We start from the raw sequence: 20,860 nt of genomic DNA on the forward strand, positions 1-20,860 counted from the left end.
CCCAAACAAAGGAACAATTCCTCTTTTCAGATCACATCCCACATGTGCTCTGTGTCTTCAGCCAATCAAGGTGCTGAGCTTTGGGACTCCAGCCTGCCAAACCTACACCTTTCAATCAAGAGGTGTTAACATATCAAAAGGCTGCCATATTATCCCTTCCAGTTGGAAAGGATGCTCTGTGTCCCCCAAAGAGCATTTTCCCTGTTCTTCCCAGCCACAAAGACTCCTGGACTACTTTTTACCACCAAAACTGTCAAGTTATCTCCTGCACTCCCCCCCACTGCCCCTCATCTCACCACAGTAACTTATGCTGATCGTGGTTATTGAGATCCAGGCTTCTTCCATTCTGTTACCCAAATCACTTGCATGTGTATACCCCTTGTCTCTAGGAGCCTCCCCCTTTTAGAGTACCAAGAGCCTACACATGCATATACTCAGGGCAATTATTATTGAGATCTTCTCCGAGGTGTATACCAGGATTTGGTCTAATTACTCATATGAGCATGCAGATTCTTAGAAAGGAAGAGGCATAGGTTCAGTTTAACAGTTTATTAATAAACTGTTAATTTATTAATAAATTTATTAACAAAACTAATAGAAAAGAAAATTAGCAAACAGAGTATAGGTGAAAGATGCACATGCACAAATACATATTCTAACAGTTCTATGAATCCTAACCTAAGCATGAGCTGGTTCACATGGACAAGGTTTCTTCAGATAGCTAATTCCACAGTGCGAAGGCGCCAGACTATAAATAGAAACTCAGGGAAAAAAAGAGAAAACTTCCTCCTATTTTGTGAATGCCATCTTGTCAGTTCCTTTTGCTCAGGGGTGTCAAACTCATTTGTAATGAGGGCCAGATCTGACATAAATGGGCTGGGCCATGTGTGTCATAAAATGTAATGCCAGATAGCAGAGATATAAACTTTATAAAAGACACAGACAAATACAATGATTTTTAAAAAGCTTAAAATAAAACATGCTTAAAACATTAACACACATTGGTCTTAAAGCTGCTTTCTTTCTATCTCTTCCGTGCGTTCCAGGGAACTGGGCAAAGGAAGCTCTGGCTCTTTCCTTCCTTCCCCAGGGGACCAGGAAGGGGAGGAGCCTCAGTTAATAGAAGGAAGAGAGGCTTGGCTCAGTAGCTCTGCTATGCCATTGAGAGAACCTGGCAAAGCAAGCTATTCCTCCCCCCTTCCTCTCCAAGGGAGGAGCCTCAGCCAATGAAGAAAATAGAGGCTTTGTTCTGTAGCTCCTGTGCGATTGAGCAAGTCTGGCAAAGCAAGCTGTGATACAGAAGGAAGTAAGAAAGAGAGAGAAGGAAGCAGAGGACAGCTAGTTGCTCAGGGGCCTGATAGGAGCCCTCCGGGGACCTGATTCAGACCCTGGGCCGCACGTTTGACACCCCTGTTTTCGCTTCTCATTCAACCTCACGCTTGTAGCACTTCTCTGCTCTATCCCAGAGCTCTCTGAGCAGTCGGGTTAGAACAGATAAAAGGAGGTACTTCTTCACCCAAAGGGTGATTAACATGTGGAATTCACTGCCACAGGAGGTGGTGGCGGCTACAAGCATAGCTAGCTTCAAGAGGGGGTTAGATAAAAATATGGAGCAGAGGTCCATCAGTGGCTATTAGCCACAGTGTGTGTGTATATATATGTGTGTGTGTGTGTGTGTGTATATATATATATGTGTGTGTGTGTGTGTGTGTAAAATTTTTGGCCACTGTGTGACATAGAGTGTTGGACTAGATGGGCCATTGGCCTGATCCAACATGGCTTCTCTTATGTTCTTAAGAGAGCACTTCTGTTACGCTTTCTCCTCAATGTAAAGTCAACGTGGTTCCATATTCTACCCTGTCCTCACCCCTTCAACTTCCATAGATCTATTATCTAAAACTGCTTTCTATCAAATTTGGATGCACAGGACTCTGCCACTTCACCCCACCCCTAAGATTCTCAGTGGTAAAATGGTAATGTCTGTTATCTGGACCACCCTTTTCAAAATTAAATTGATAGTTGCATTGTTTAGACATGTTAGTGTTCAAAATGTTGGAATGATAGAAACTGAGATTAATTTCATTTGCATGTTTTTCCACAGACTTCTGGAACTTATAAACAGTGTGCTAACAAGACAAGTCGAGCGAACTGTGATTGTACAGATGATAAGAAGCTGTCATTTTTTGTTGCCTTTTCAGACTGCAAGGAAAAGGTAAGAACCACTTACCACAGTATTAGAAGTTTTTTGTAATGGAATTAAGCCCAGTAGGATGTTCTCACCAGTGCTAAGAACTTTACAGTCTCACTTACATAGATAGCAGCTCATCATCTGCACTCCTCCAGTACATCCACTATGCTCTTTTCCCCTGTTCTCGGCCATCCTCTCTCTTCTCTGTCACAGTGTGCCTTTTGCCCCAGTGTAGACAGGTCCACATCAAGTACAGAAGTGGCTAAAGAGAGTATTCTGTAGTTATGATTCAGAGGGGAGCCATGTGGGTCTGCAGTAGAACAGTTAAATTCAAGTCCAGTATTACCTTATAGACCAACAAGATTCTGGGTGTATAAGCTTTTGAGAGTCAAAGCCCCCTTCATTGGATACCCTGCAGTAATCTGGCAACAGGATGATGTGTTACATTTTTTAGTTGGCCAGTATTACAGTCAGCTGATCTTTTATCTAAAGGGGCTAATAACAGATGGTCTCCTAATAGTTGGGGATATCTCAAATGCTTGGGCTGAGATACCTATCAGAGTGAGGGGAGGGTGCAGAAAAACAGTAAAAGTGGTTTGTGGTTTGAATTGAGAGACTCTCTTGGTAGAGCAGGGATGTCACCTTGTGGTGATTGTATAGATTGCTGTCTGGGGATCTATTTGCTATACTTCTACTGTGTTCTTTTTCATGTTTGTAAATGTGTTCTTGAACTCAAGGGGGAAAAAATTCGCAGCTATGACTGCCTGTTCTCAGTGCTTACAGAGGTGGCCCTAGAGAAGTGTGGAGGGCATAGAACATGCTGGTTTCTTCCAGCTGCTCAAATCCAGCCAGATGTGTGACTGAAGACAGTGGACAGAGACACAGAAGCCCACTTTGCATGGTGCTAAGACATGTTCACTGGACAGTTCACTGGATAGCACAGCCTTGGGACGAGTTATACCCTTGACAGATTTGCATCAGAGCAGATGAGAAACCTGTTCAGTGGAACCAACCTACATTATTCCATGACTGACACTGAAGAAGTCCCATTTAAATCCCTGCAATTTGAATAGTATGCCTGTGCTGTATTTTTTTTTCCATATCAGCCATTTGTATGTAACTTCTCTTCAGGCAATCCGGATGAAATATCCAATCTCAAAACTTCCGCTCAGTTTTACTATTGAGAGTGAGGATGGATCTGTAAATTTGTCATCTCCTTTCTTTGTCACAATAACAGAAGTCAACAACAGAACAAACTGGGAGATTTCAGGTAGGGGAGGCAGAAGACATGATTTGGATAAGAAAAACAAAATGAAATTCTGCAATTTCCTGTCAATTTAGTGCCCCTGCAGATCACCAGCATTTTGTGTGTTCATTTCTTAATTGGACATCTTGGTTCACTGGATGGCTATAATTGCAGGAATTATCACACAGGGTTACCTTCTCACAGCCTCATCCTAAGGCACACCCTCCCCACCCCCATCACCAGTTCAGTGCCACCAGCCACTACTCTGTACTTCATGCCTGCTCTGTAGAAGAGATGCAAGTGACCAGAAGACCTAACGTGGAACACAGCAATTGCACCAGACTTCCTAGTAACCCATCAGTCACAGCACAGCATGTCCCTGTGATAGGCAGACAGTGAGTCAGGCCAAGAGTTCATGCTGGCTGATGCAGCCACACACCCCTGACATCAAGCTACCACTGCCCACACACAAAACAGAAGAGAAGGAACAAAGGGAATACAGCAACCTCCACCCAAAAGTGGGCTGTGGCATGAGCACTAAGAGCTGTGGAAGGAACACATATCAGGAAGTTCCAAAGATGAGGATTCAAAGATGAGAGAGGCTAATGGAGGCATAATATAGCTGAAGGCTGGCGAAGGAAATGGAATGTAGAAAATCCTTCCACCACTAGTTTTAACCAGGATTAAGCTAGTATCTTGATCACCATTAACCACGGATTCCAGAGTAATGTTTGCATTTACTCTTTTTCGCTTTCATTGCACTTTATCAGCAAGGTCTCGAAAATTTCACCGTGTAGCTCTAGCTCATGATTCCATGTCTGTGATACTGCTCCAGTGTCACTGAATTATATCCTTTAAAGATATATTTGTGTGGTTAGTCCATTCCTACTTTATAAGAGTCAATCTTTATTGAATCACAAGCTTTGAAGAAACATGGAAGTGCCACTCAAACATTGTTCTATTTTCTAGCTACCAATCAAACATCAAGCTTGTTAAAAATGAGGGCATATTTGGCTCATCGACTCAGCACGACGCTGTACAATCCAGATGGTCTCACTCTAAGCATATATGTAAGTTTTAAATAAAAATATATATTTTGTACAAGGAAGCCAACCTTGAATACCTAAAGTCCTTCAAACTCTGTATCCACTGTTCTGAACATTGTTCCATGGTTAAAAGAATGTTATGTGGTTCCTTCTGTTTTGTTTGCAATGCTGCATATGTGTGTCACAATTTCTTACCGAGTCTAATATTTTATTAGCAATATTTGGCCACTATATCTCATAAAGAGTATCAAATGAGCAGAGTATCTCATACACATTTTGCCTGTCTCTGTGCAATTTCTGTGGCAAGGCAGCTCTGGACAAATAATCAACTCTGTGTGTGCATGTATGTATGTGCTATCTTTCCTTTTTTATACTGTACATCTGTAGAATACATTAAAGCCTAAGGAGCAAGTATATATAGATATTTTGAAGCTGACAATAATGGCTTCTTAAACATGATTTCCAGTGATTTGTGTTCTCTGTCAATATGGATACCTGATTACATATATGCTGCTCAAAATTTTCACAGCAAACGTTACTAAAACATTCTCTGCCAGTTTGGGCAAAGTACTGTGATAAAGACCTTGATGCAAGCGATAGGCAGCCTGTTTTATAAAAGTGGCACACCAAGTTTCACTGGCATTTAGTAGCATCTTCATTCATACTGTACTATTTGACAAATAGAGTTTTAGTCAAAAACAGCGCAGTCCTTTGCAGAGCTGCCCCTGTCCAAATCAGTTTGCTTCAGTGAGCTTAGAGTGGAGTAACTATTCACAAGGTTGCACAGGAAGTCTTTGATCTGGTTAGAAGGCTGCATTAAGGTGGGGAAAACCTCATCAAAACTTTTCCAATATCCACTGATAGTAGAAATTTGTTCAGGTAGCCAATAAATCTGCGCAAACGTTTGGCATTGGATTGTTTGGGTATTTGTTGCACTACTCTCAGAGTCCAGTTGAAAGTCTTGCAGTGTTGAGAGGTGAGTTTTATCAGGTAATGCTGTCAGTTCTATCTTCATTTTATTTTTGTTGAGTCTCAGATTGACTTTTCTGGCCCTTTCCAAGAGTCAAATGAGATTATAGTCATGTAGTAATACAGTATGCAATAGCTACTTCCATGGTATCCTTTAAACGAGACCATCCTGATTATTTTTTTTTATCCCAACAATTTTGTTCAAGATCCCTTACATATAAGATGGGTGATTTCCCCCCAATTTCTTCTTTAACAGAAAGTAATGGGAATAGAAATCTTGGCAACACTGTTCCCTGGGTACTAAATCTATTGCTGCTTTTGAGACTAGTGATTCTACTTCATGTTGAAGTTGTGGAGGTACATGCTGCAGAAGCCTCTTTGGTACAGAAGAAAATGCAGATTGCACCATGATTTTCATGATCAATCTAATGATATAATAGGGGTGGGGGTTGTATTTTGAGTGTGTGTGTGTGTTCACCTGGAAGTAATGACAACCTCTGGTGACTGATCTGCATTGGGGGCTTGGAGGATATTCTGGCCCAAAGGACGTCCAACTTGCCTCAATCAGGGCCAGGGCTTTTTCGGCCCTGGCCTCAACCTGGTGGAATCAGCTCCCTACGGAGATTCCTGCCCTTCCGGATCTGTTACCATGCTGGCGGGCCTGTAAAACATAGCTGTTCCGCCAGGCCTATGGTTGAGGCAATCAGGCATCCACATCGTATTATACCTTCTAACTGGCCTCCCAGCAATGATTGCCACCTTTAATGGGGCCAATATTGCTGACCTCTTTGGGCAATCTAAGTAATTATGCCTTATGTGCTCATACCATCCAGGCCATCTTAAATTAATTCTGATTTATTGTTTTAATTGTTTAACTGTACTGATTTTTTATTATGTTGGAATCCGCCCTGAGCCCATCACGGGAAATATTTATGGAAATTTACAGAAATAAATAAATATTCACAGAGGGGCTGAATAAAGTCTGCCCCCTGCCCTCCAGAGCCACCCCAACCCCGCCCCCCCCGCAACCCACCCCCAACAGAAAACCAACCAGATACCTACACCCAAAGCCAGAGGAAAACCCCAAGGTTTTCAAAAAGTTAAAAAGAAAAACCTGCTTCTAAAAATTCCCCAATCCCTACAATAAGCACAAAAAAGGAAGGCTCTCACCAGTCAGATGCAGTGAAGTTCAGGTCCAGGATTCAGGATTCAGCAACACTACCAACCAGGTCACAGATAGCAGAGCAGCAGAGCACTGCCAAAAGCAGAAGCTCACACTCACATTCTCTCTATGGCAACAGTAGCAGCAATGGACTCAAGGGGGCAAGAGATGGTTAATAAATACCCTCTCTCTGCCCATGGGCAGAACAGAACAGTTTGAAAATAAATTGTTCTGTTCTCTGATTGGATTGAGGGGGGAAATATGCAATTCCATTGGAGAATTGCAGTTTCTCCCTTCCCCCTACCTTGCACTACAAAAACAGCTTCAGGGTCCTGCAGAGCTATGCATTTTGCAATCTGCAAAATGCATGGCTCTGATTGGTCAGGGGCCGCCTTCCACCCTCACCCCAGCCAGAGGTGGGGAAAGCCAAGGGAAAAGCCTTTCCCCATTGCTTTCTATGGACAACAGGGCTTTACCGAATATTTCTGAACACCGCTGATACTATCCGAAATTCAACAATTCTGCCCTGAGCCTGCCTTGGTTGGGAGGGCGGGATATAAATCAAATAAAGTATAAGTATAACTATTCAGAATTCCAGAAATAGGCTCAGATGCCTATCTGGAATTCCCTAATTCCGAATTTTACCGAAAAGGCTGGTATTCGGTAAATATTAGATAAACCCTTTACTTAATTGATAGCCCTAATCATAGATCCAGGTCTTCATGCCACTTAGACTTTAAATATTCAGACTAACAGTTCGGAACAACTGTTAGGTGTGAGAGTTAGCTGTTAAGAATGGTTAAGACTAATATCTGAAAGACTCAGGTTCAAATCCCTACTAATGCCATGGAATCTTGCTAGGTGACCTTGGGCCAGTCATACCCACTCAGTCTAACTTGCATGACAGGGTTGTTGTGAGGATAAAATGGAGGCAAGAAGAATTATGTAAGCTGTTTTGAGTCCTTATTGGGCGGAGATACATTATTGGGAGATACATTAAATAAATATGGGAGATGTTACTGACTTCTTTTGTTTTACCTAATAAGGATATGAGACTTGATATGAAGCAGATGTCAAGAATGACCAAGTTCATGGACAGAGAAATGATTTGTTCAGTTCCCTGGCTTCCAATTTGGTGTTCTAAGTGTTCCACTAAGTCTGTGGGCCCAGATGCATACCATTTCATGCAAGGTTTTGCAGGCATAATGTAGGCAGACCAGTTTCCAAGGCCACTACTATCATGCAAGATGGGAAGGTTTTTCTTTCCTGTTCATCCGCCCAACAGCCAATTCTATAGTGGTTGAGGCACTATGAGGAAGAGGCTCTTATATGAATCCCCATCGCTCTGCCCTACTGAACAGGGAGAACAGAAAACTAAACTCTTCTGGCAGGAAGGTGGAATTCTCCTCAGACTTTACATTTAAAATATGTAAGTGATGAGAAGATACTAGCTCTTTCTGTTGGAGTGCATCTTCCCCAGCCTCCAAACACTCTTCAAGGATAGCCCTAAGTAGAGCACATTGCAGAAGTCCAATCTAGATGTAACTAAGGAATGGATCACTGTGCATGGGATGGAGAAAGTAGAGAAAGAAGTCCTTTTCACCCTTTCTCACAATACAAGAACTCATAGGCATTCGATGAAATTGCTGAGCAGTCAGGTTAAAATGGATAAAAGGAAGTACTTCTTCACCCAAAGGGTGATTAACATGTGGAATTCACTGCCACAGGAGGTGGTGGCGGCTACAAGCATAGACAGCTTCAAGAGGGGGTTAGATAAAAATATGGAGCAGAGGTCCATCAGTGGCTATTAACCACAGTGTGTATATGTGTGTGTGTGTATGTGTGTGTATATATTTGGCCACTGTGTGACACAGAGTGTTGGACTGGATGGGCCATTGGCCTGATCCAACATGGCTTCTCTTATTTTCTTATGACATCCAAGAATGGACACAGTTGACACACCAACCAAAGTTGAGCAAAAGCACTTCAAACCAACACAGCCACCTGGCTTTCGAAGCTGACTGCTATGTCAAGAGGATTCCCAAGCTGCAAACGTGGGTTTTCAAGGGGATTAAAGCCACATCCAAGGCAGGAAAGGTCAGCTCTGACCTGAATAGCCCAGGCAAGCCTGATCTCAGAAGCTAAGCAGAACTGACCCTGGCAAGTAGTTGGAAGGGAGGCCACCAAAAGAATACCAGGGCCGGGATGCAGAGGCAGGCATATCAAGGCACCTCTCTGAAAAAATGTTCAGGCCCCCTTAGGGGTCACCAGGGGTCACTATGACTTCCAAGCATGCAAGCACACACACACAAAAAAACCCCTAAAAAAAACAAAACAAGACAGGAAACATCTCAAGTCCCTGGCCTGCCATTCTGCTAACCCAGAGACCCTCTGTCTTTTGAGGATTAAGTTTCATCTAGTTCACCCTCATCCAGCCCATTGTTGACTCCAAGCACCAGTTCAGAACATCACCAGTTTTCTTGGAACTGGGCAGAAAAGAAAGGTAGAGCTGCTGTCATCTGCATATTGGTGACATTGCAGCCCTGTTCTCCTGATGGCCTCTCCCAGCAGCTTCATGTATACATTAAACAGCATGGGGTATTAGATCAAACTCTGCAGAACCCTACTAATCAATGGTCATAGGGCCATTGAACATGCACAGGTTTGTGATGCATAAAGAATTGCCATTCCATAGTGGTAACTATTAAACTGAAAAAATATATAGGAGCATGATGGGCCAGTTCTGGGGGATTTCAGCATCCATGAGAAGGTTTCCATATGCCAAAGCAGTTTAGGATTTCATGGCCACTAGATGACTATGAGACAGTACCAAAATATTTTGAGTCCAACACATAAAATGAAGCATACATTTAATCTGGTTTTCTATAGCAGGCAGACATCCAATAGTCTGGGGGAGAAAGAAACTCACTCACGGGAACCCAGAGCATCTCAGAGCTGATGCACCCAGATGATTTCCTGACAACCCACAGGGAGCTTCCTACAAACATGACTGCTGCTTCTGTCCAAGTTCCAGTGAATCTCCAAAGTGCACAGATGAATAGGTGGTTGACATAAACGCTCCATGCCCTTCTATACAGGAAAGATGGATAAGCCCTCTGAATTTCTGGAAGCTGGTCAATCGAAAGAGTGGCTCAACTATGGAGGAAAGCTCAGAATGAGCACATCCAAGCAGGGTTAGGAGGACATAGCTCTGAGCTTACTCTGCGACAGTGATAGTGACTGCCACCACTGCATCTGCACACAGCTGTCAAGTAGAGCTAATCCCAATGGTGTGAAATCTTCTTCATCTGAATTCCTGATTTGGTAATCCAGAACACTTGCAGACACACTATGATTTGGATCCAATCCCTTTTACAGATAAAAACTGCTTGCATCTGTTTTGATTTAGATGCCAGAAAATGTGGGGTACATGATGTAGCCATCTTGCTGAAGCTACATAAGGCTGGATATGGGAGGTATCTGAATAGGAGATGACCTGGGAATCCTGTGTACAGTGCTTTGAGTTTCACGAAGAAAAATAGGCAGGGCAGTTTAGTTACTGGCTGAATGAATTTTAGTAGTTGCAGCCTAAAGAATTTGACAAAGTGGTTAAAGGGATGCAGCTATATACCTGACACTTGCCTGTCTGCTTACATACTAACAGCTTTGTTTCCTTTTCTACAGGGATCTGAGCTTTTCCATTTTAGGGTAGCGACTATTTCTGGAGTCTCCTTTTGTAGCTTATTTGATGAATTTCAGGTATAGTGAACAGCCATTAACTTTATTTCACCATGCCAAGATAGAAACAATAAAATAGAATATGGGCTTATAAAAATATTCTTGGATGTTCAGCTATTTATTGCAACTGATATATTCGTTAACAGCTGTCATATTTCTGATAGTGAAGTTTGCACTGCCTAGGAACAAAAATCCAGGGAGAGGAATCTTTCAAAAAACTCTTGCTACTTCTGGGTCATTATATTAAAAATACTAAGAACAGAGATGACAGTGCTGACTTGGCATTTATGACTGAGATCTGGCTGGAAGATTCAGATGTGTCAAATATCAATGTGTCTCAATTAACCTCAGCTGGCTCTATGATTTTTAGACAGCCCTGAACTTGGGGTTGGGGGTATCTTCTTTCTGCCAGTTCCTGGTTCAGTCACGTGCCAATTTTGATTGTATGTACCTTATGTTGAGGGTTCCAAGGATATACTGAGGATACTGCTGATATACTGTCAGTCTAGACCTGAAAGAACTGCCAGTTGGACTTGGAGGTGGCATTTGAGACCCCAGTCTTCATGGTACTGTGAGACTTCAACATCAATGCTGAGGCCTTCTTGACTAGTCCACCTAAGGATCATAGCAAATATAAGACAGGTTGTAGTGGCCCATCATAAGAGTCGTATATAGGATCTTCTTTTCTGTGCCAAGAGTGATCTGGTAAAGGAGTTGATTTTAAAGCCTGTGCCATGATCAGATCGCCTCTTCTTTATGGCATGTTTACACAGCTAGGTTACTTCGTCGTGGTCTCTGTGCATCTCACACTCATGGCTTCTGTGCCTGTACAAGGCAATGATTAGGAAGCTTCTAGGGCTCCCCTCCAAAACACAAACTGTGCATACCTTGAGGAAAGAGTCACACCCTTGCCACTAACCATACCCAACTGTATATGGAAACCGCTCTAAGAGGTCTCTAGAGTTTATCCTCCATTATCTTCTACACTGAAAAAAAATGTTTCACTTAGTTGTTTTATTCTCCTGGGACAGCAACTGTAAATAGTTGGTTTCTTGCCTGCAGCAACCCCAACTACATTCAAGAACTGTAGGCCCTGCAGGGCAAGATACTGTCTGTAGACTTCTGCCTCTTCTGCTCAGGCAAATTTCATGAAAGTCCACTCTTGCCCAAACTCTTTACAATTTACTAAGCACCCAAGAAAGACCAGATCATCTTGTCTTGGCATTCTGCTATGGGAGAAAACTCTTTCAGTTTCAGCCAGCGTGGCTCAATCAGCAACTTCAGTTTTGGAAGTAAAATCTGCATTCTATTGCATCTATTTTGACTGAGGATCCCCCTCAGAAGAGCCAGACTTGTCATTCAGACAGTCACATTCTTCAGATCATCTGTCATTTTGTTCTCTTTTAAAAAAAAATAAAAATAAAATACTGAGCATTCCTGTATGCTGCTCCCATACCCATTTTCTGCACTCCCTCTTTTAAAAGAGGCAATATCACCTTGTTCCCAGATGGCCTATGTTTCTAATCTCAATATTTTCATAATTCCCAAGAAAAACAGATAGTCTTAGAGACATCCACTTCTACGTAAAGGTCAAGATGTTCTGGTTAATGAATTCCTTACTTCCATCCTGCCTTTCCTTCAACTGAGAACCTGGCTTGCATCTGCCGTAGAATCATAGAATTGGAAAGAACCTCCAGGGTCATTTAGTCCACCCCTCTGCACAATGCAGAAACTTCACAAATACCTCCTGTAAACACATACATCCCCAGTGACTACTGCTCCATGCCAAGAAGATGGCAAAAACCTCCAGGATTCCTCACAAAACTGGCCTGGAGAAAAACTGCTGACTGACCCCAAAGTGTCAATCAGCATTTCCCTGGGTGTGTAAGAAAGGGCCATAAGAACTAAGCATTGATGCAAACCTTCCCACCCTCCTTCTCATGATCTGCCTAATTCACAGAATCAATGAAAAAACAGGGACAGGGAGAAAGACACCAGATATCTCCCTTGTACAATGAAAACAATGTACTTAACATCACCAGCACATTAAAAATACACAGAACACTAGTAATACTTATGAGAAAAAAAATCAAAATGTTATAACACACACACACACTGTTGCCAATAAATACAATCGCCAGAATAACATAAACCAAACCACCAAGTTCCATTACAGTTCCAGGCTTCCAAGGAATATGTAAAGACTTGTTCAACACTCAAAAGTGATGTGAATATAAATTCTCCAAATATGCATGAAGTAGGTTCTCAACAGAATTGCGATTGTTATATTTCCTGTTTTGATAAATATATTTGTCAAGAGATGCACATATAAATAAGCCTTTACTCTGAGGCTCTCTAAACCACGTCAACTTCAAAAATATTTATTTTAATATTTATCTCTGGAGCCTTACAGCCTCTGTAATATTCATGACTCAGTGGTACATACTTCTTGCTTGGCTATCTTCAAGTACTTGAAGGGCTGTCATATGGTGTGGAATTGCTTTCTGTAGCTCCAGAAGGTAGGACCAGAACCAACGGGTTAAAATTAAATTGAAAGAGTTTCCAGCTCAACATTAGGAAGAACTTCCTGACAGTTAGAGTGGTTCCTTAGTGAAACAGGCTTCCTCAGGAGGTGGTGGGCTCTCCATCCTTGAAGATTTTAAACGGAGGCTACATGGCCATCTGACAGCAATGAGGATCCTGTGCATTTAGGGGGAGGTATTTGCGAGTTTCCTGCATTGTGCAGGGGGTTGGATTAGATGACCCTGGAGGTCCCTTCCAACTCTATGATTCTATAAGTGTATAATTCTACTTCCATCACATGCCAGTTTAGATGGGAGAGCACTCCTAGTGCTTAGAATCTTCTAGAAAGCTTTGGATTCTTCATCTCCTCAAGTGGCCTATGCCTACACAGTTCCTTGTGTGCCTGCAGAGAAGACTACTCAATGAACAGTTATGGTTAAGTGCATCCCTGTTTTCTAGGGGGGGGGGGTGTTATTGGCCCCTGCTTATTTGCTGTATGTGCATTCTGCTTCTCCCATAACCAACTAAGATTAGCATTTTAACATCCCAATTCCAAACAGCTTGTTAAATAAGACAGGCTGCTTTGCCCAAGACTACTCAGTGAACTTTAGGACTGAAGCGGGGAGTTGAATCATGGTCCGTTTTCCCACTGACCTTACTCTGGAGCGACGTCCCTCTTCACCACGCAGCGTCTGCGCGGATTTCCCACCAACTGCTGCGCATAACCAGGAAGTGCCGCGGCTTTTGCGTCGCAGATGTAAACCACTAAAAACCAGTTTACATCTGCGACGCAAAAGCCGCGGCTCTTCCTGGTTGTGCGCAGCAGTTGGTGGGAAATCCGCGCAGACGCTGCGTGGTGAAGAGGGACGTCGCTCAGGAGTAAGGTCAGTGGGAAACGGCCATGATGTATTATACCCAAACTGAGCAAATGGACAACAGTGCTGCTTTGGTGTTTCCAGAATAGACAAACTCGTATACCATACTACTATTACATTCCTTCAAGTCCCAAGTACTTCTGACACTGCTCCCACTATTCTGCCAGTAGTACTTGGCAATCATGAATTAGTTTTCAAGCTTTCAAAAAGAACAAGGTTTTTTGACATTGTTGTGTTTTCTATTGCAGATTTATGTTGACGATGCTCCATTGGCTTTCCCAGGACAGTATCTTATCAGTTCAATTACAGCTGTACTAATAGGTTTTATTAGCTTTTTGACATTTGTTCTGGAAGCATATGAAATTCCATTGTGGAGCACTTTGAAGAACAAAATACGAAAAGCAAGCAAAGTATCAATAGTTTCTCTCGTTACACCTTCAACAACTTCAACTGAAACTAATTAAAAGTGACTGCCAGCAGCAATAACTAAGTTCCTCATTCTACTATTTAGGACAGTAATTCTGTACACTAACTTAAGAGGAATTCTTCTGTCATTACTTAGCTACGAAACAGTCATAGCATATGTTAGGAAAAGAAGTTATTTTAAATTTTTATGGGTTATTATTTATTAAACTTTTTATCACTGTCACATTGAGCAGAATTTTATTGGGGAGGGCAATGTTAATAAATATTTAACCACTCACATCTTGGAGTGCCGTTCAGTTCTTGGCTACAGGTTCTGTAGCAAGTGCAGTAAAAGTTTCAGTCACTTATCACTAAAATGCAAAAGCCAGTGCTGTTGGAGAACGCAATAATGAAGCATCATAATTGGACTCACACCTAAACTTCCTATATCATCTTCTGCCTTTCTCCCTCACATTGAGATTTACACTTGAAAGCTTCATAGTGCAATTCATACTAAGCCTTGACTCTCCCCCCCTTATTCCCCCATAAGATTTCCCAGCACAGTCATATATATGATGAAGTACACTGTGATTCAAGCTCATATAATTGGAATAAATGTTGTTACTCTTTAAGGTACCTTCAAAGGTGAATGCAAATTACTTCTGTTCTCCCATGTCTGCAACCTTCATTGAGAGTTGGTTGAGTTTTTCACTTTCCATAGCCTGGGAAAACTTGATAGGACACAAGAAGGCATTGTTGTTTGTATAGGGCAGACCCCAACAGCAGTGGTGTACCCCCACCAGCATAGTATGAGCACTGCTATGTGGCATCCTATGGCCATTTTGCAGAGAGGAAAGAAATTACAAACACCCCCTCCACAAGGCCCAGACCACATAGTGAGCACATCAGAGTCCCTAGCAGGCTTAATTATGCCTACCAACAGAACAATGTGCTGTTGGTGCCTTTGTGAGAGGCAAACATGGCTGCAACCAACTTCTGCCCACTAATGCAGTCATGGCCTTCTTGTGTCGCACTACCTCTGCCCACAAATGGAGCACCAGAGAGAGGTCAGAAGAGAACAGCCAGCCTTGCGACACCAAAGGAGACTGGTGGCAAGCAAATAGAAGCCCAGAAGTTTAACATACTCCAGGGTTTGAGCCCCTGTCAGTAGCTGAATTTCCCTTTACCAGCCAGTGAGAATGGACAGTGAAACAAAACAAGGGAACTTTCAACTACATCTTCAGCAAAAGCTATCCTGTCTCTCATTCCCAGTCAACAGCTCACTAGAGAATAGCACCCATATGGCAACTGGAAGTCATGGGTTCCATTTCCAAGAAAACAGATGTTGGCCAGCAGAACTTTTTCCTAGTAACACACAGTGGCAGCAAAAACATGAGGAAGAGGCTGGACATGAACAGACCTCCCACACTCAGGAGTACCCAAATGGGCACACATGAATGATCTACAATCTACTGCACAAAGCATTATGCATTCCCTAGCAGCTGACTTCAAAATGAGCCATATGGTATTGGGAACAGAAGACTCCAAAGACAGGTTTGGCACAGCAGAAATGGAGGATTGTGTGGCCAAGGGAAAGTCAAGAGGCAGTCCAATGGACACAGCTGAAATTTTGCTACCTCAGCATCATGGGGGTGGTCTGCCCTTGCCGATTGCCCCACATGTCCATCATTTTGGCCAATGAACCCCTACAGATCATCTGTCTCCCATGTTCATGGGGCTCATTAGTGCCTGCTCCTATTTCCGTGTTGTGTCTTGCCCACCACGTGATGCTACTGGAGACTCTACCAGAGAGGCCCCTCCATGCCGCTGAGGTAGCTCAGGCCACGGGCAGAGACTGCATCCTCGCATGTGTTGTGGACTGGGTGGGGAGGGGATGGCCCACAGGCAAACTGGATGCTGATTTCAAACCATTTGCATCCCGCCGGGATGAACTGTTCATACACAAGGGGTGCATTCTCTGGGGTAGCAGGGTGGTGGTTCCCCGCCCCCCTTCGGAAACAAGTGCTCAAAGCCTTGCACAAGACGCATCCGGGGATAGTGCGTATGAAGGCGCTGGCACATAGTTATGTATGGTGGCCGGGGATGGACGAAGAGATAGAGGGGTGGGTTAGAAGGTGCCAACCCTGCCAAGAGTCCCGACCAGATCCACTCAGCACCCTTGTTTACCGCTGGGAGTCCAGTCGTGTGCCGTGGTCCTGGCACACCTAGACTTCACGGGCCATACCAGGACCAAATATTCTTTACCCTGGTGGACACCTACACTAAGTGGTTGGAGGTGATTTCTGTAGCTTCAACCTCCACTGCAGCTGCAGTCAGAGCTTTACAGAGGGTCTTTTGCACCCATGGGATCCTTGAGACCTTAGTCAAGGATAACGATACCGCTTTTATCCCGGGACTTCCAGGAGTTCCTGAATAGGTATCTAATCTGACACATACAGTCCGCTCCCTTTCATCCAGCCACCAATGGCCAAGCAGAGCACATTGTGCGCACCACTAAGGAGGCCCTGGGTCACGTAGTGCAGGAGGATTGGGACCACTGCCTGGCAGCCTTCCTTTTTGGGAACTGGATCACCCCCAACCCAGTCACCGGCCTAAGCCCTGCAGAGCTGTTCATGGGTAGAAGGTTAACCACTAGGCTAGATAGGTTGCATCCCGAGCAGGCCCCAGACCTCCACAGCTCCCCCAAGACAAGAAAAGTCACTAGGGGGTTCTTTCCAGGGTACCCGGTCTATGCGAAGAACTTTGCGAGTGGGCCAGAGTGGTTACCAGCCCGGGTGCTGCGGGTCATCGGTCCCCGCTCATACGAGGTCTCGTCAGAAGGGGGCCAGCTCCTCCGGAGACACATAGATCAGCTGCACCTTCGCACCCTGCCGGAAGAACCAGCAGAGCCTGGGGGAGTGGGGTGATAGCAGTAACACCACCTGAAGCCACCCAGCCTGTGCCGGCTTTGCTGGCCCTGCCGCGGAGGAGCCCCACAGCTGTTAGAGCAACCTCTTTCCAGTGGGGGTGCAAGGGGAGCCCCCAAAACAGCTGCAAGCACCGGACAGTGCTCTTCTGGCTTTGCCCCACAACGAGGAACCAGCAGCCCCTGCATCAACAGCAGCTGCTCCAGTTCCCCCAATCAAAGCTAGGAGGTCGAGCAGGGAACGAAGGCCACCAGCTTATTCGAAAGACTATGTTTCTTGAACTGGGGGGGAGGAGTGTTGTGTCTTGTAATTCGGTCCCTGAATTTACAACACAGCGTGAGTGCATGCGTGGAGGTGACCAGTGGGAAACCACAGGTCGCTGGACATAAGGACTAAATGCAATCCTTCTATGATGATCTCGGGTGGGAAGTTTAACAGGCCAGGATTGGACCTGGCCAGGGAAGGGGGTTGTTCTAGGAGATGTGTATAATCAGGGACCCAGCCCCACCATGTTGTCTTTGTGATGTGCTAGCCAATAAAGCATGTTGCCTTCTAAACGTCTCGGAACTCAGTACAATCTTTGCACTCTAAGCATCCCTACTCACCTACATCCCTTAGGCAAGCTGCATGGATAATTAGATGCCAGCTGTCAACCCATAAGACCTGCATGTTGAAGACTGCTGAAGTAAAGAATGAGCAGGGGGTTGGAACCAAGCCTCTTCTATCAAAACTCAGTTTCAACAGTGGCACAACTGTAGAGTAATCCAGACATTTATTGAACCACTTCAAGAAAACTGAACCAAATCAGATAAATAGGGGTGGCCAACTCAGTCATTTCAATAAGGCTCCCAGGCTATTGCAAGATATGGTGACAGGCTGTGGAGCAACAATTCCTGCACATCAATGAGAGGGGTGACTGTGCTGGCTGAACCACTGTCTGAAGAGCTCACTATGGTGTAGGAGCAGTGCTGGAAAGAGTAGATTAACAACTGAGGGATTCACAAGCCCATGCCATAGATTCCATAGACCAGAGGTGGCCAAACTGTGGCTCAGGAGCCAGATGCGGCTCTTTCACACATATCGTACAGCTCTTGAAGCCCCCATCATCCCATCAGCTAGCTTGGACAAAGCATTTCTCTTTTCTCTAAGCCAAGCCAGCTAGCAGCTTGGTGAATGCATTTAAAGTTGCTTTCTTTCCACCTCTCCCTCCCCATCTATTTGCCTCCCTCCCTCCCTGACTTGTGACTCTCAAACATCTGACATTTATTCTATGCAGCTCTTACATTAAACAAGTCTGGCCACTCCTGCCATAGATGATGCCACACCACAGGTGTGTTGGCATCCCAGCACCACATAAAAATAAGTAATGTTTTGGACTGCTGACAGAGAGCAAGTGGGTAGTAGAATTCTGCATTTGGACTTCAGCTAGGGCCTGTGGTTTCCCTGCTCCACTTTGTGGGTGATTCCCACATTGTGGGCTGCTCCTGTTGAAGGACATAGTATAACTACTGAGCTGACACTCATACCTCATGGGGCGTTGCAGTGGAACTGTATGTGCTGAGGCCCCTCCATTGAGAGTTGATCTTGCAAGGCAATAGGCATGCTGGATGTTCAGTCAGCAGTAATGCAGATCTCTGAGGGGCGTGTGGCTTCTAATCACCCTGACTGCAGCTGTGTTTCCTGTATCCCTCACCTGCAGTGTCCTTGGCATGATACTGGGGTGACAGCATGGTACTGGGATGCCAGCAGTTCTGCCAGTCCCCCCTTCAGCACTGCACATGCATACTCCCACAGTTGTTGCAGTCAGGATTATCAGGGTGCAAGAGAGAGTATGAGCATGGGGAGATGGTTACAGAAGTCCTGGTTTGAGGCCAAAATCCACCCCCACCTTTGCATACCTATGTGACCTCCCATTAAGGGAATGGAGTCTCTCCTTTGGTTTCTGTGTCATAGAATCACAGAGCTGGAAGGGGTCATTCAGGCCATCTCATCCAACTCCCTGCTCAATGCAGGATCAGCCTAGACTACAGCATACCTGACGAGTGCTTGCCCAGCCACTGCTTAAAGACTGCCGGTCAGGGGAGCTCACCACTTCCCTAGGTAGCTGATTCCACTATTGAACAACTCTCACTGTAAAAAGGGTTTTCCTAATATCCAGCTGGTATCTTCCCACACTTAATTTAAACCTATTATTGTGAGTCCTCTCCTCTGCTGCCAATAGGAACAGTTCCCTGCCCTCCTCTAAGTGAAAGGAAAAGGAAAGGTTCCCTGTGCAAGCACCAGTCGTTTCTGACTCTGGGGTGACATTGCTTTCACGTTTTCAAGGCACTTTTAATGGGGTGGTTTGCCATTGCCTTCCCCAGTCATCTACACTTTCCCCCCTGCAAGCTGGATCCTCATTTTACCAACCTCGGAAGGATGGAAGGCTGAGTCAACCTCGAGCCGGCTACCTGAAAACTCAGCTTCCACCGGGGATCGAACTCAGGTTGTGAGCAGAGTTTAGGACAGCAGTACTGCAGCTTTAACACTCTGTGCCACGGGGCTCCTCTAAGTGACAGCCCTTCAAATAGAGAGCAATCATGTCCTGGAATGGAGTGCCTGTAAGTGTTCTGAGCTGAGCAGTAATAGTAAAATGCAACTATAGTGCTTGTCCCTTAGCTCTTTGTAGTGAGTGCTCCAGCTATGGTCCTTTTTTAGCTGCCATTCTCACCCTCAAAGGGCAAGGCCCTGTATGTTCACAGCATGGGTTTATAGATTCCCATGCCACATGCCCTTTGGGATTTATGGGAGTAGAGATTGTGAATGTCCACTGTTGGAGTGATACAACTGGATATCAACTTAGCATTCTAAGCAGTGCTGGTGTTTTAGGGCTGACAAGGTGTGAAGATCACCTTTTAATCGTCCTCCTCACATGTGCCTATATGGGCTACACCAGAGTTTTCAGTGATATAGCATTATGCAGGCATGGGGGCATGCCTGGGACCAGAGCATCTCAGGTGTGCCAACTTAGTCCCGCTTTGCCCATGGCACACTTCTAAGGCCTCCTACTGCTGCACTGTCATAACACTTACACAAGTGCTGCAGTGGTGCTATGCAGGGGGGTTTTTTGTGCAGCAACACAAAGGAACGCAGTTCTGGCTGGCTTGGCATCAGGGGTGTGGCCTAATATGCAAATAGGTTCCTGCTGGGCTTCTTCTACAAAAAAACCTGTGTGAAACAATGGTGGCACCAGGTGGTGTGGCCTAATATGCAAATGAGTTCCTGCTGGGTTTTTCTGGTGCTGGTGCTATGCCAGCAGGTCTAGCAGGGGAAATATCTTTGAAGACACCGCCATAACTCAGAGATATGCCTTTTGGATTTAAAGGTATCTGTACAATAATTTTGTATTCCATATGCATATGAAGAAAGTGAGGCCTGACTCACAAAAACTTATGCTGGGATAATTTTTGTTCATCCTTAAGGGGCCTCTGGATTTCTGTTCTATTTTGACATCCTGAAGCCTCTTGATCCCACATAATCTCAAACTGGGCTTGTGGTAGCTTGTGAAGATCGCAGTGCTGAATGTTGCAGATGCTAGTCTTGGTGATTATTAGGGCTCTTCAAACATGACTTGTATACAAAGGTAAGAAAAAAATGGCAATATGTGCAGCCTTAACTTGGTATTCTGTTCTGGATTGGAATTTGGTAGTGCAGTATTTCCCTTGTAATGGACAAACCATCACACTTGCAGTGGTACATCACTTCTTGAAGGATGAGCAACCCTTGATAATAGTCCATCTCC

General features: G+C 44.5%; 1 protein-coding gene across 1 annotated transcript in view; it reads left to right on the forward strand.

Moving 5' to 3' along the window:
- Positions 1–14,211, forward strand: part of LOC132589567 (cation channel sperm-associated auxiliary subunit beta-like) — a 34,509-nt gene extending 20,298 nt beyond the window's left edge. The window contains exons 7-11 of the mRNA XM_060262332.1: positions 2,102–2,212; positions 3,320–3,458; positions 4,404–4,504; positions 10,296–10,370; positions 13,996–14,211. Of these exons, the coding sequence (XP_060118315.1) occupies positions 2,102–2,212; positions 3,320–3,458; positions 4,404–4,504; positions 10,296–10,370; positions 13,996–14,211 (642 nt within the window). The remainder of the gene's footprint in view (positions 1–2,101; positions 2,213–3,319; positions 3,459–4,403; positions 4,505–10,295; positions 10,371–13,995) is intronic.
- The last annotated feature ends 6,649 nt before the right edge of the window (positions 14,212–20,860 follow it).

Source organism: Heteronotia binoei, chromosome 21, assembly GCF_032191835.1.
Source record: "Heteronotia binoei isolate CCM8104 ecotype False Entrance Well chromosome 21, APGP_CSIRO_Hbin_v1, whole genome shotgun sequence".
NCBI lineage: Eukaryota > Metazoa > Chordata > Lepidosauria > Squamata > Gekkonidae > Heteronotia > Heteronotia binoei.